This window comes from Fukomys damarensis, unplaced genomic scaffold (genome assembly GCF_012274545.1).
Source record: "Fukomys damarensis isolate Sample0158 unplaced genomic scaffold, DMR_v1.0_HiC HiC_scaffold_17, whole genome shotgun sequence".
NCBI lineage: Eukaryota > Metazoa > Chordata > Mammalia > Rodentia > Bathyergidae > Fukomys > Fukomys damarensis.
The window spans coordinates 22,632,461-22,648,448 of NW_022900929.1; the positions used below are offsets into that span (position 1 = coordinate 22,632,461).

The 15,988-nt window shown below is 44.6% G+C and overlaps 1 protein-coding gene across 1 annotated transcript in view; it reads left to right on the plus strand.

Moving 5' to 3' along the window:
• Positions 1–15,988, plus strand: part of Galnt17 (polypeptide N-acetylgalactosaminyltransferase 17) — a 466,429-nt gene that overhangs the window by 262,687 nt on the left and 187,754 nt on the right. The window contains exon 5 of the mRNA XM_033765278.1: positions 310–507. Coding sequence (XP_033621169.1) covers positions 310–507 — 198 coding nt within the window. The remainder of the gene's footprint in view (positions 1–309; positions 508–15,988) is intronic.

Genomic DNA, 15,988 nt, shown 5'->3' on the forward strand with positions numbered 1-15,988 from the left:
CCTATCAAAAAAAAAAAAAAAAAAAAAAAAAAAAAGAGAGAGAAAAGCTTGGCACTTTCTGGGGGAGGGAACCCCATGTTCTGAGTTCTCTCTCTAGGCTCCCTGTAGTGATTCCAGCATCTGCTGTGTACACACTTCAAAGCCCACATGTGTGTTCCAACTTGGGAAGGTCACTTGGCTCCAGGGACCTCAGTTTCCGTCTGAGTTCCAGCCTGTCCAAAGCCCAGCCTTGCAGCTATGTCGCTTCTGTTCACTCCTGGCATTCTCTCAGGGGAGAGATTTTTTTATCTGGCCTTTTCTGTGTCACAGGGCTGAACCGGTTCTGTCCCGCATCCAGGAGAACCGGAAGCGAGTGATCCTTCCCTCCATTGACAACATCAAGCAAGACAACTTTGAGGTGCAACGCTACGAGAACTCAGCCCACGGGTACAGCTGGGAGCTGTGGTGCATGTACATCAGCCCCCCGAAGGACTGGTGGGATGCTGGAGACCCTTCTCTCCCCATCAGGTATGTGGCCAGTGAGCTCTAGGAGCCAGCAGGTGTCCATTTCAAAGGATAACAGTGAGCCATGGAGGAGGCTGGGAGCTTCTGCCCTAGGCTAGCACAGCAGTGTGTACGCGGCACCCCAGAAACTCTGGGAAGCCTGAGATCATCATTTTCTGCCTGAGAGAGGACATTACATGGCATTTTATCTCTCTAGCTAGTTTTCAGGTTCAGCTTTTGGAGTGTCTTAGTCCCCTCCTTGTCACTGAGATGACATTACTGGACACCCACAACTTAAAGGTGGAGAGGTCGATTTGGGCTCAGAGTTTCAGTCCATGGTCAGCTGTCTTCAAGGCAGACACAGCATGGAGGAAGGGCTGACATCATGGGGGTAAGGAAGCAGAGAGAGAAGGAGCAGCTGGGGAAGTCACATCTCAGCAACCTACCTCTCCCAACCGAACCCCACCTCCTAAAAGCAAGTTGTACCCAGGCAACCAGTCACTTCCCATGAGCCTCACCTCTTGAGCAGAATCCCAGATAGAAACCACCACCCATCATCATACTAAATGTTTTATATCGGTAGCAATACTCCTTTTTATTCCTCCTCAGCTATGACTTCCTAGGGATACAGTCATCTCCCTCCTATACACAGCTTCACTTTCTGTGGTTTCTGTTACCTTCAGGCACCCATGGTTCAAAACTATTTAGTGTATTCTAGAAATAGACAATTCATAAGTTTTAAATAACTGAGTATGCTATATTTTATGATTACTGTATTTTATTATTAGTTGTGTTATTCTCATACTAGGCCTAATCTATACGTTAAACTTTGTTATTGTACTTTGTTAATTCATTAACTTTATCTTGCGTACATATAGGAAACAATATAACAGATATAAGATGAGGTACCGTGGGGTTTCGGGCATCCACTGGGGTCTTTGACCCTACGTCCCACAGATTAGTGGGGACTGCTGTGTTCGACACTTAGAACCTTTCATGGCGTTAGTGTTTCCTGTCACTGGGAAGCTGGGCCCTGATGTAGTGAGGAACCAGCCCCTCACTCCATGGTCATTGACTCTCTGTGCTCTTGGTGAAAGAATTTAGTCAAGACACGTAAGGCAGCCACCCAGAAGTGTAGTAGAGTTTATTGTGAAGTAGATACATAAATAGTTACACTTTAATGTGAGAAGGCAAGTGGTGTCATGAAGACACCTGTGCTGAGTGCAAGTTTGGATGCCTTTTATGCACACAAAAGCTACTCCTAGGGTTCAGGGAACTATGGTGATAATGATGCTTATCAGTATTTCTCTTAGATGTGTCTTTTCACTGTCACAGTCTCAAAAATGTCTTCCTTGTTCCTTTCAGGTGGCCATTGTTCCCCCTAGGGCCTTAACCACATAAGAATCTAAATCAACCTCAGTCCAAGGAGGGAGGGTAATTAAAGAATGCTCCCCTTTATGATATGTTGGGTGTAGTCCATGGCACCCAGGAACTCTTTGTGCCTTGTTGTCCCTGCACAAACTGAAAGCTGAGAAGTTGCATGGGAATAAAGCCCTCGTGGGTGAATTTGCACACCAGCAAATGTCTTTGATCCCTTCCTCGGCTGAAGCCCTCTTGTAGCTCTGTTACCACTGGCATCATTCAGGGAATGCTGTGGGGCCATCTTGGCCCTCTGTAGGTCATAATGTAGGTTCATTACTAAGGTATTACATGAGAGCCAAAATATAATTTACAAGGATATTTAAAGCTTTAATGGCAAATACTAGAAGATCCATTGATCTTCAGCTCTTACAGGGATGAAATTCAAATGGTGGACTTAAAAGACATTGTTTCCTATTTTGGCCAAATTATACCTTCTCCCAAGTGTCCTCCCTGATGCTCAGTAGGAGGCTGGCCTCCAGCCATGACTGATAGGGGAATGAAAGTGTTAGTGGTGGAGAGAAAGGGCTGGTTTGGGATGCGGGGCCAGCATCCATAATGGCTGTCTTGGAATGTGAAAGTGCTGAGTGATGTGGGAGTTTCTATTTCATGAGCTGCAGGACCGTTAACAGATGATTAATATATGCTTTAAAAAGACTCAAGAAGATAGTTGTGATCACGATCATTAATATTACATGCATCTCTAATGTACAAAGCAATCAAATATCAATGATCTTTTCATGTATCTTAGCTTATCAAATGCCTAATTTGTCAGTAGTTGATGGTGATATTTATTTATAGGAAAGAAATATTAGGGTCCTTCTGATATTATTAAGCAGACACACTGTGGTTTCTTAATCATTCAGGTATGTTTTTTCCTTCTACCAATGGTGCCAAAATTTCAATTGTTATTGCTTCATTCTAGTAAAGGATGAAATGAAGAGAACTTTTCATAATCCAAATAGTGTTATGTTTGATGCATCTTCAATACTATATTTCCCAATAGGCAATATAATATAGGACATTTTGCATTATGGGACTGTATATTCTTTCTGTTTTAGTTCTTTCCCCATTTCTTCATGTATTTTTCTCTCTCTCCTGGTGAATAGCTATCTTCCAAGATTTTCTGTTTATCCCAGCCCTCATTTGTCTACAGCAGAGTTTCAGATGTAGGGAGTTCCTAGGTGCCTTTACAGAGGGCCAGGACCAAGTATGAGGATTGGATTTGGGGCTTTGAAAGAGTACATGTCCCACCCATGGGGGCCCCTACGTGATGGATCTGGGGTCACCAACATGGTCAGGGCCTCAAGAATTTTAAAAGAAGCCATAAATCCAAAGCTTTGTGAAATTCCCTGACCTCCCTCTAAATGTTGGCAAAATAAATCTCTCTTCTCCAAAACTGTGAGGACCCAGCAACATGTTTTGAGAGAGGATCAGCACCCCCCCACACCCAGGTCCTAGAATTCAGTCTTGCTGTGCACTTGTTCCTTTGGAGACTCTGCCGTTCCCGGGAGCCTTGGCCCATCCTTCTCACCCTGAGAGCTGTGGGCACCTGTGGCTGGCTTGTGGTATTTTTGTGGTTCTGGGGGATTTGGGGAAAGTGTCACTCAGAGCCCTAGTCTTCAGCTTCAGTGACACTGTCCAAATTGCCCTCCCACTTTCAACTTTGTGTCCGCAGCCGCCCTGCCCTGCTGAGGTTCGTCCTTGCAAGAGTCTGACTCACTGACCCAGCTCCTGCCTCTGTTTAGAGAGGATCCTACATCTGATTCTTAAGCCTTGATTACTCTCCAGAGTGACATTGTTTCAGTAACCCACCATTATGAGGCCAGTACATTTTAACCTCTTTTTGAGTCAAAGAACTCTTTGAGAATTTGATGAAAGCCTTACTTAGCTCATACTCCACTGAGCCTGTGGAAGTGGGTAGAACTTTGCATGTATTTCGTGAGGTTTGTAGCTGCCCTGAATCCAGTCTCCTAAGGAGCTCATATCAGCAACTACTGTTCTATATATTATTGGGCTCTGCTAGCTGGAGGGCCTGTCTCTAACTCCCGCTAAGCTGTATGCTTTATGAATCCAGGGCCATGGCTGTTCATGTCACAGATGTGTCCCCAGTGCCTAATGAGCAGCCGGTACTTAGTTGGCATGCCGGCAGTATTTATTGAAAGAATGGATGGGTGAGTGGCATCTGGGCCCAGAACAGAGGTCAGGGCTTGCCAATAATTAGAGAGAGAGTGGCACTGCCCAGAGGTACATTAAAGAATGAGGAGGAAAACAGTGATATTTCTGCAACCAAGGGAGCCTTCATGGAGGGGATTCACAAGGAATGAATGATCAGAGAGGTAGGAGGACGTGAGTCTAAAAGGAAAGGCAGTGGGTCATAGAGATGCAGCAGGAAGGCTGAAAGCGTCCTTTGGCTTGAGCAGTGAGCTCACTGGGACCTTGGCGAGATCATTTTAAAGGAGCGTTTGCCTGTGGAGCCAGATGGCCATGAGTGGAAGAATGAATGGCGCAGGAAGAAGTGCAGGGAGTGAACGCAGAGTCTGTGGCTGAGATGTCCCGGGGAGACTTGGAGGAAGACAGGGCAGAAACTGGGTAGGATGGTGCAAGCCCAGTGGCAGGTGCTTCTTTAGGAGGGGAGACACCACCCAGCGTGTGCCTGTATCCGATGAACAAGCAGAACTCACAGGATGTAGAGTCGTGACTCCCTTAGTGATGGGCTGTGACCCAAGACGGATGTTGCCCCATGACCTCCTTGTTGTGCACACATCATCAGGTTCTTACTTAAACCTGGATGCTGTCATCCATCGCTCCATGGGGCCTTTTGTGCAGGGAAGATGTGTGAGGCTGCCACAGGAAACACAGAATACTGCTTCACAGTGAATTTTTTAATAAGGAGGAATACAGGAACAAAGTAGTGTTATAAATTCATAAACCAGGAACACAGCCGTTTGTCGTCGTTCATTATGTACTATACATAATTATATGTGCTGTGCTTTCATACCCCGGTACAGCAGGTTTATCCTCACTAGGCATTAGGAATTTCTCAGCTCCATTGTAACCTTATGGCACCGCTGTCATCCATGCAACCCCTCCCTGTTCTGCAGCACATGACTGTATTTTTAAAAAACCCTGTGGCTTTTGTTTCCTTTGGTTCCATTTAACTTGTTCAGTGAAATGAGTCCTCTTGTCCCTAGATATAAACCCCAGCAAATCCCAGGATGTCTCTTCCCACTTCTGGTTGGAAAAAAAAAAAAAGCCCTGGAGTCATATTAGGTCCTAAACTGGGCTCAGTCCCATGAGTGGAGTTGTCCAGGGCCATGGAATTGAAATGCAAACCTCTTCCGGTCTCCCTGCTGTGGCTGTGGTCAGTGGGCTGACCATGCACAGTGAGAGCAATATCATCATCCTTCTTCCTTCTCTCCCTCCTTCATCTTTATCCCATAGAATTAGTGTTCAAACTCTCTGGTGTCCAAAAGGGTGGCGGTGGGGTGGGGGATAAAGAAGGAAAGGGTGATTCCTTTGGTGATTGCATGGTACTTCTGGTTCCTGATTGTGGAGCAGTCTGAAGCTCCACGCTGCTTGCTGGACTCCAGATGTGGAGACTCTGACCGACTGGCCTCTCCCTGTACCCTGGGCTTCTGCCTTCACGTCCAGCCCATGTCCATCTACTGCTGGGGTCTCTGTGTCCTGGGAACCACTTTTTTGGGCATCCCTTTGTGTTTTGGTCTGGTTTTGTTCATGTTTTTTTCTTAACCGTTTAAACCATTTCCAAGTGATTAATTAATATCCGTGATTCATTGGCGTTAAGAGGATTCACATTGTTGTGCAACCATTGTCACTCTCTACTTCAGAGTATTTCATCACCCTAAACAGAGGCCCCAAAAGCCACTCAGTAGCCGTTTCCTAGTTCTCTTCCCCCTCGTTCCTGACAGCTGTCAATCTACTTACTCCTGTCTCTATGGCTTTGCCCGCTCTGAACATGATCAGACAGTGTGCGGCTTTTGGAGTCTGGCTCCTTTGACAAACATAACCCTGACAAGGTTCACGCACGGTGTAGCATGCATGAGTATTTTATTCCTTCCCTGGGGGTGGGGTATCCTTTTTAAAGTGGGCCAGGACCATATTCCTTCTGTGGGTTCCATACCTGGTTTCTGAGATTCACACTTTTGTCCCTGAAGGAACCCAGGAGCTGTCCATATGGAGGACACTTCCTCTTTCCAAAGCATAAGTCTCATGCAGGAGATACCAGGCATGGGCTGAGATGGTAGGAAACCTTTTCCCTTTCCCTGGGGAGGGGTGCATGTTTGGAGTTAGATCTTAGGAGTCCTGTGCAGCTCTTTTGCTTTAGAGGAACCCCTGATGACACTTTTGTTTCCCAAACTCCACTCACTCATTCTCACCAGTGAGCTGAGCGTTTTTAGCTGTCTGTTGAACTTTCTGTGTAATCTCCTTGAATATAACACCTGCTATCTGGATACCTTTGGCCCGGTCAGGCAGGAAGAGCCTGTTTTAACACAGAGCAGCCATCCCTCCGTATCCATTCATCTCGCCTCTGTGGATTCAACCAAGCTCAGATAGAAAATTATGAAAAAGAATTACAGCTGTGTTGAACTTGCACAGACTGTTTGCATTGTTATTATTCCCTAAACAATGCAGTGTAACAATGATCAACAGCATTTACAATGTATCAGGTATTATAAGCCACCTAGAGAAGATTTAAAGTACACAGGAGGATGCGTGTAGGTTATATGCAAATATCATGCTGTTGTATGTAAGAGAAATGAGCATCTGCAGATTTTAGCATCAGCAGAGGGTCCTGGTACCAACTCCTCTCAAATATAAAGGGACAACTCTATCCCAACCTGAGGACATGGAACAATCAGGTAATGGAAGGTATGGAGACAGAGGAAAAAAAGAGTCTGATTGAGAAAGAAAGACCGCAAAGAGGGAGGAGGAGGTTGGGGTGAAGGATCTGAGTACTGATTTGATCTTGAACAGCAGAAACAGAGCGTGTTCCATGACTTATATTTTTCTTGTGAATGAGAAGAAGAAATCATTAGCTAAGAATAAGAGTTAATGGCTAACATCTGTAATCCTAGTACACTGGGAAGCTGAGGCAGGAGGATAGCAAGTCTGAGCCCAGCCTGGGCAACTTAGTGACTTAGTGAGATCCTGTCTCAAAATAAAAAATAAAATGGGGCTGAGAATGTAGCCCTAGGTTCAATCCCCAGGACTAGGAAAAAAAAAAAAAAAAAAAAAAGAAATAAAAAAAAAAAAAAAAAAAAAAAAAGGTAGCTAAGATAAGAATGAAGGATATCATATATTTAGCCTGAAGGTATCTAGGTTAGATGTGCCAGGAATTCATGACAGCCTGCCCTAGCCCAGTGGCCTGTCACTCACACCTTGAAAACTGCTGATCTATAACATTGTTTACAGCTATGAAACCTTCCCCGCAAGAGGACAGGTTCTACAGTGTTACATATGGGACTTCACAGCAAATTGCACTCAGGGCATTAAGCTGAGTCAGGCATCTTCTTGTGAGGTGATAGGGAGGCCTCCGTTCTCTGTTAGGTGGCCTGTAATTAGTCACATTACTCATTAATAACCAATTCAAGCTGATGATTAACAATTAGCAACCCCCAATCTCACATATAATTTGATAATAAATTATAAGGTACAGGAGCCGTTAGAGCCTGTTAGATGCATTTAGTTGAAAGGTCGGACAAGGATATACATAGTTTCTGGAATCCCAGATTCTGTGCAGACCTATATAAAGGGACTAGTTTTTTCCTCCCTAGAGGAATGTTACTGGCTTACACAAGAGGATGGCTTTAAGTGAAAAATTGGAGACTTTTATACTTTACAATAAAGATGTGTTCTTCATGCAACAGCAAATATATTTTAGGTACCAATTGTTTGCTCAGCTTTGTGGCCAGCACTTCTAGGGTTTCAGTACTTGCAAGTGACATGATTCTTGTGTCCTGAAGGAGTTCAGATGTTAGCTGGAGACACAGACCTGAATGCATGTGAAGCCCTTTGGTGCAGGTAATCAGAGGTCTTGAGGGGAGTGGAGTAGTTTTGTGAGTGGAGTAAACATACAGGCTCATAAAAATCATTATGAACATCGGAATGTCCCTTGTGCCAAATTTCTCTTAGGTTTTATACAATCCAAATTCATTTATTCTTCATACTAGCCCTGTGAGATAAGTACTATGTTTTGATAACTATTATTATCTACTTTTTATAAATAGAGCTGCTGAGTCATATTGTCTAAGATCACAGGACTAGTAGAGGGTACATCTGGGATTCGGATCTAGACAAACCAGTGTCTGTGCTCTTATCTGCTATGCAGCCTTTTCTGGAAAAGGTGTGACTAGCCAGATCTCTCAATGTGGAGGCGCTTTGAGTACAGTAGTCCCCCTCATCCTTGGTTTACTTTCTGCACTTTTGGTTATCTATGATCAGCCACAGTCTGAAAATATTGAATGGAGTATTCCAGAAATAAACAGTGCATAAGCTTTATATTGTATTCTATTCTGAATAGAGTGATTCTGCTCCTTCCTGCCTCAGATGAACCTTCTTTTTGGCCACTGTATCCATGCTGTATACACTACCCACCCCTTAGTCATCTAGTAGCTATCTTGGCCATCAGATCACCTGTTATAGTTAGTTATCACTGTGCTTGTGTTCAAGCATCCTTTATTTTAATAATGGCCCCATATTACAAGAGTACTAATACTAGAAATTCAGATATGCCAATGAGAAACCATAAAGTGATTCTGTGAAAAGGTGAAAGTTCTCAACTTAATAAGGAAAGAAATGAATCGTATGCTAAGATCTATGGTAAGAATAAATCTTCCATCCATGAAATTGTGAAGAAGGATAAAGAAATGTCTGCTGATTTTATTGTTGCACTTCAAACTACAAAAGTTAGAACTGTAGTGCATGACAATTGCTTACTTAAAATGGAGTTAAATTTTAGTTCTCAGTACTATCCATGATTTCAGGCACACCCAGGGGTCTTGGAATGTATCCTCTGGGATAAATAACACTGCTCTCTATGGTATACAGCACAGTTAGCAGAGGGGTGCCTTTGGTGTCCAAAGACCACTCCCAGCTGCTATATCCATGGCTACTGTTTATGCCAGTGAATGGATATGAATTAAAGTCATCAGGGTGCCCAGGACTGAGGCCAGGAGAAGCCGGTGTGACTGGTTGTCCTCCCCTGGTGCAGCCACATGGACAGACTTAGTTCTCTCAGCATAGTGTGTACCAACACTGATGAAGTGTTGTCAGCGAGGATGCTCACCTGGGCTTTGCTGTCCAGGTGCTGACTGCAGCTCGGTCACAGCATGGATTGCGTGCCTGGGTAACCATGGTTACTCTGTCACCATTGTCCCTTAGTGAAGCTAAACGTGGAAGCACAGCCCAGGGTTTCTGAGATGCAATGATGCCCTGGACATTGCCCGGGCCTTGTGGTGTCTGTCTCCTAGGAGCTTGTCAGGAGCCAATGCTTCCCTCGGAATGTACAGGGTTTGGCCACCCAAGCCCACCAGGGTAACCCTGTCCTGTACCTGTGTGGTGAGACTGGGACATTTGGGGTCTTGGGAGGGGAGTGAAGGTGGGCCGTGTGCATGGAAAAGTAGAGGAGAGATGGAAGACCAGATAAGTGAAGACAGGTGGTGCACTTTAGGGAGGGTCTTAAAAGCAAATCAAGGAGCCCAGCCTCAGTCCTTTGGTCCAGTGACACTGACTAAAGATAAGAGCAGAGCTGACAGAGAAACAGACAGACAGACAGACAGAAGGAGGAAAAAGAGTAGCTGTTGCCAATTACTACTTTCTGGGGAGAAGGTTGGGGAGGTAAGTAACTGTGAATGTGCATGGGGTTTTGGAGGAAGTGACTGAAATGTTCTAAAATAGATTTAGGGGATGGTTACACAACTGTGTGAATGCACCAACACCCATTAACTGGCACGCTTTAAGTAAGAGAACCATCTGGTGCATGTGTTCTGTCTCAGGGGCTGCTGACCAGTTTTGCAGCAAGATGAAGGCTGCCCAGGCTACCCTCGGGTCTCATGTGGCCCTCCTTCTGCAGGGAGTGGCCGGGCAGCACAGAGGACACCAGATGATCTGCCAAACTCAGGTCAAATCCAGGCAGCAGAGTTTGTTGGGGAAGAGAGCCAGCAGGGATTGAGAAACCAGGAGTACTATTCAGAGGAAATCCTGTCATTTGCATACATAGATGAATCTGAAGGACATTCTGCTAAGCGAAGTCAGGCACAGAAAGACAAATACTGAGTGATCTCACATATATTTGGGGCCAAATAAAGTTGACTTATAGAGTTAGAGATTAGGGGTGGGGGAGACAGAATTGGTCAATTGAGGATCAAAGGGTGCAGGAGTGGGTTTTGAGGTCTATTCCACTAAAAGGGTGACTACAGTAACTATAGATAGAGTATAGTATTATGTATGTATACATGTATTTTCATATATGGCATATGGGGGTTAACCCCAGTATATTCACACTGACCTACATCTCCATCTCTTTAAATTTTTTTTGTAATTTTGAGGCAGGGTCTTACTAAGTCTCTTAAGTTTCCCAAGTTGACTTCAAAAATCCTCCTGCCTCATCCTCCTACAGTGCTGTGATTACATGCATGTGCCACCATACCTGGTTGGTATTATATATATTTTTTAATTAAGTATTTTCAAAGACCTCACCCTAAAAAAATTACAGGTAAGTGAGGTGAGATAGGAGCATTTGGCTGATTTAATCATGCCACATTGTATATCACATGTATATAAAAAAATGTGCTCCATTCTTGTCATCAGTTATGATTGTTGATCAGAATAATAGCGATATGGCTGGGGATTTAGCTCAGTGGTGCTGCTGACTGCTTCGCAAGCACAAAGTCCTGAGTTCTATCATCAGTACCAAAAAAAATTTTTTTTTAAATAATAGTGATAATAAATGAGAGAGAGAGAGAGGGAGAGAGAGAGAGAGAGAGAGCAAACCAGACCAGCAGGGCCTGGTGGCCTCTCTGGGCTTTACAGGGGACACTGGCCAGTGCCAGTGAGTGATAGGTGAAGACAGGTTAAAGATGACTGTGACAAATATTACTGCTTGGATTTCGAAAAGGAGAATTGGTAAACCAGCCTAACACGGGAGCTGGGGAAAGGAGTTAGACATTCTCCACCTTCTCTTCCCGCCCTCCCGGTCTCCCAGGAACACAGGAATGACCTGCCAGGATGTTGTCACCCATGGGGTCCATGTCATTAGGCAAGGCATCCACCCACTGTGTCAATAGATGACATTTTAGTTTTCTTACCCATAAAACCTACCCAGCATTTAAAGGTATATTGTTCCAGTAGTAGAACATTTGCATAAAAAACATTTTGTCCCTTGGATGAAAAACACTAATTATAAACTCCCTGAAGTCATGGCAGGAGGCGTGGAAGATAATCAAATGTCTCAGTTAATAGAGTTCTACTACAGAAGCAAGACCACAGGGGCAATTTACAGTCAACAATTAAAACACCTCCACACATCTCTGCTTTTCTCAGGAACAAACCTGGAGGCCCCAGAATGACAGAAGGTGTTGGATCAGGCAGGGGATTCACATGTACCGGAAGAAGTATTATCAAAAGATGCAGCTCGGGGGCCACCATGGGCTCTCGATGCTGTATTTATCCTGCACAAATCTCTGTATTAGGCAGACTAAAGGACACTCTCCTTGCATTTTTGAACTCCTCACATTCATCTACATTTTGAAACCCAGAAATGTGAACTCAATGAATGAAAAGAAGCAAAGAATGTGAGTTCATTCTTCTGGAAGATTGAGGTTTCATCCTCAGCAGCAAAAAAAAAAAAAAAAAAAAAAAAAAAAAAAAAAAAAAAAAAAAAAAAAAAAAAATTGCAGCAGCAGCAGCATACTTCCTAAGACAGAGGCAGGCAGGGCTGGCCAGGTAACATGTGGCTCCCCAGCTGCCTGCTGCTAATCTCTGGCTGTCCCAGCCAGGACTAGAGCTCCTAAGTGACTCCAGGCATCGGCGCAGGATGTGTTAGAATGTCACCTTAGTCCTGGAAAGCAGATCTCTTGACCACTGGCTTTGGGCCTCAATTTGCTTCTCTATAAAAGGAAGGATTCTAACTAGATGTGTCACAGACCCATTCTAGGATATTGTTCAGATTCTTCCCCTTCCGCCTCTTCTTCTTCCTTTTACCTTCACCTTATCCTCATCCTCCTTCCTCTGATCGTCCTCCTCCTCCTCCTCTTCCTTCTCTTCTTCCTCCTTCTTCCTCACTTCTCTTCCTCCTCCTCTTCTCCTCTCCTCTTCTTCCTTCTCCTACTTCTTCCTCTTCCACTTATTTCTCCTTTCTTCTCCAACTTGTGATCCCCCTGACTCAGCCTCCCAGAGTACAGGCGAGCACCACCATGCCTGACTATGACTGCTCACTTCTGCATCCATAAATGAAGGTAATGTGGTCATATCCAGTTAAATTACAAATGTGTCTGCCATGATCTCAGTTACACGTGTTCCATTGGAGTCTAGAAATAATCAATATGAGTCTTGGTGTTTTTTTCAGAGAGAGGTCACTTTCACATAGCTTTTGTGACAATGTATCAGTGCAGTTATTTGGCTTTATTTATTGTTAATCTGCTACTGTGCCTCTCCTAAAAATGAAATTTGATCATAGGTATGCATATATAGGAAAAAGCATAATACGTATAAGGTTTAGTATAATCCAAGTTTTCAGGCATCTTCTAAGACCTTAAAACATATCCCCTCCGAAAAGGGGGATGACAGTAATAGAGCCATCTTATAGGGCTGTTGTGAAGGCTAAATGAGTATTACATGTAAAAGGTATAAGACTGTCTACGGTGCATAGTAAGTGCCCTCTAAGTACTAGCTGCTGCTATGATGGTGATTACTCTGGCTAATTCTTTTGTTGTTGTTGTTGCTTTGTTTTGTTTTACTGGTCCAGTTCATTCAATCAAATGATTATGAAAAATACCCATCTAAGCATTGAGTCAACCCTGATGTAGTGTCCTACACACAAAACACAACCCGGGGCAGGGCTAACAAAGGAGAGGGGATCTAGGATGGAACTGAGTGTTTTATTTTGAGACAAGTTCTTGCCAAGTTGCTAAGTTGCCCAGGCTGGGCTTGAACTTGTGATCTTCCTGCCTCAGCCTCTCAGATTGCTCAGTAAGAGAGACGTTTTTAATGCCCAGGCACACAAGGGTGACTATACGATTTTTGGAGTGAAATAAATGGTATTTCTTGACGTCACCTCAGCCCCTTCAGTACAAACCTGGATAGATCACTATTTCCTTTTTTTTTTCTTTTTTTGCGTGGAACGCTGATATTGCTGCTGGATTCCTTTCATTTGAAAGCAGAATTCCCCAGCCAGCATGGGCTGTGACAGCTACAGCAGCTAGTAGATTCATCCGGGTGACACTGGAAACCCTTCCACCCTGGAAAGGGGATTCCAAGTTGTGGGCTGCTGCAGTGCAGACAAGTTTTAGTTGGGATGGAAGGATTTTTTTCATGGAAGGTACTTTACTCGAGTTAAATGCTCAGTTCCTGAGTTATTGCTGGGCATAAATTCAGGAGTAGCAGCAACATTAATTTTATTAAGTTAACCTGGCAGAGGGAAGAGCATTTGGCTTTGAATTCTTCTTGGTTGGAACTGGATACATAGAGTTGTGGGAGACAGGTGGATAGGTAAGCTCCTGTCCTTATTTTAACATCTTTAGTTTTGCTTTGGTTTTTGTTTTTGTCAGTGCTGGGGATTGAACCCAGGGCCTTGAACATGCTAGGTTGGCACCACACCCCTGAGCTGTGTCCCCAGCATATTTTGACATCTTTCATCTCTCTTTGGGGATGATTCCAGAATGTGCCACCCTCCAGGGCCTCCCACGTTCCTTCCTTCTCCTGCCCTTCCTTCCCATTGCTCTCCCTCTGCGCCACCCTCAAAGCCCAGAAGTAACTCTAGAAGATGTTCTGCTGGAAGATCGCCGGAAATAGGTCTTCATTTCTTCCCCACCACCTTGGATGGGATTTTACAGCACCCATCTCTCTTGCAGTACCCGCTGGAATTGTTTGTTACCCTCTGAGACTGATGAGTTCACATCAGGCCTGAGCCAGGCTCCTCTCCATTTTCTCTCATTTATGGAAATACAGAGACACACAGCTATTTTCATTTCTCTTAGACTAGGAAGAAAGCAAATGGAATTTTATTACAGAGCTTGGGAAATTAATTATAAATACTGATAGCAGAGCCTGCATTTCCTTCTGTACCACATAATGAACTTTCAAGAGTCCATCACACACAAATGACCACTGGCTGTTAACCCACTGGACACTAGGCCATTTTTCAGCCTGTTGGCTCAGCCCAGTTTTTTAAGGCTACAGCATTTGGACCCAGGCATTACCAAAATAGGGAGATGGAGGCTGACACTTTGCGATGCCTATTTGGAATTTTAGGTCAGAGTCTTCATTCTTTTTGCTGTCAGTATGACTAAAAATAACTACCACCACCAGGCACAGAAGCAGTCAGGGGCAATCAACTTCATTTTCTCCTAGAAGATGAGGCTCCTGTGTCATTAAATCATTCCAGCGGCACATCCTCCTGGCAGCATAGAGGTTGTGACAGGCTTGTTTAACTGTTGGGGACAACATGACTACGGTTTGTGCTTGATATAGCAGTGGCCCCTTCAAAGTCCTTTGAGAGTGGGTTGTGCCTGAGACCTGGCAAAGCTCTCTTACCTGGAGGCCCTTTATGGACTTGGTTGGATGCCGACGCCAGTGTTTCAGAGTTTAACTTCTGTGTACGAAGTTCAATGAACCCCTTGGTGCCTAAGAAGTTCGCTTAAAGCAAAGAGGAAAGAAACATTCCTTGAGTGTCTTTTATGAACTGAATTTCCCACTGTGGTTTATGTGGTGGCTGCAGGAGATTGTGGCTTGCATGGTGAGCAATGGCTGTAAGCAAATCTGAAGCTTCAGCTGCATGGACAGATGCTGAGAAAACTTGCACTTTACAAGTCATCTCTCTGAATGCAACTTAGTCCAGGTTACGAATTTGAACTGCCCCTTTGGAAATCCCAGCCTGTTCTAGAAAGGTCGGATTTCTGGGATTTATCATTTTGCCTCTTGACCTTTCCCACATTCTCTAGGATGGCTTCTCTCTGTGAGGGGACAGATGGGATGATTCCCACCAAGAGGAAATATCAGGGCTTTGCATGTAGTGCCCTCTCTGGCTAGTGTCCCTGCCCTGGCTGGCCACTCCTTGCACAGCTTGTATTCCTTGCAGATGTCTAACTCGTGACCTCAGTGTGGCCAGGGTCTCTTCATGTGGTTCCCTATCTTGCTGGCTGCAGACCCCAAACCCTTGTCATACATCCCACGCCCCATGCCAGACTCAGCTCCCATTCTGGGAAGGGATCACCAAGGAACCTGAGTAGAAAGGCTCACTCACATGGCCACCCTGAGCCATCATGGTCATTTCCATGATGGTGACCCAGATGGACAGTCTGAGACCATCTATGGGGCAGTTCTTACCACCTCCATCATCTTTCCTCTGCACTGGAATGTATCTCTCCTATCAGGGTCTAAACTGGTCACTTGTCACAACCTGCCTCACCCTCTCGCTTCCTCCAGGACCATGGGTTGAAAAGCTTGGGCTTTTGTTTGGATCATTGCTTCATTTTTTCCACTCAGCTTTAGCTGACAAGGGAACTTCTCTGACTATTAGACCCCAGGACGTGATCCTTCAGGCTTAGCCAAAAATCTCTTAAAGAAAGAAGTAAAAGAATCAAGAAACACAGCAGTCACCAGCGTGTGACTTAGAGCCAAGGTCACATCACCCAGAAGAGAAAAGCACATTAACAGTTTTCCAACTGTGACCTCTTTTTCCAGAACAAAGAGAAGGGAATTTCTGAATGACAGTGGCTCCCCTAGGCTCCTGTGCAATTCCAGTTGTTAGTGTTTGAGCATGCATAGCAGTGAGACCTTTCTTTCATCCTGCCCTCAGTTTCCTGGCTTGTTCTTTGCCCTGCTCTGAAACCCCTTTATCCCATCT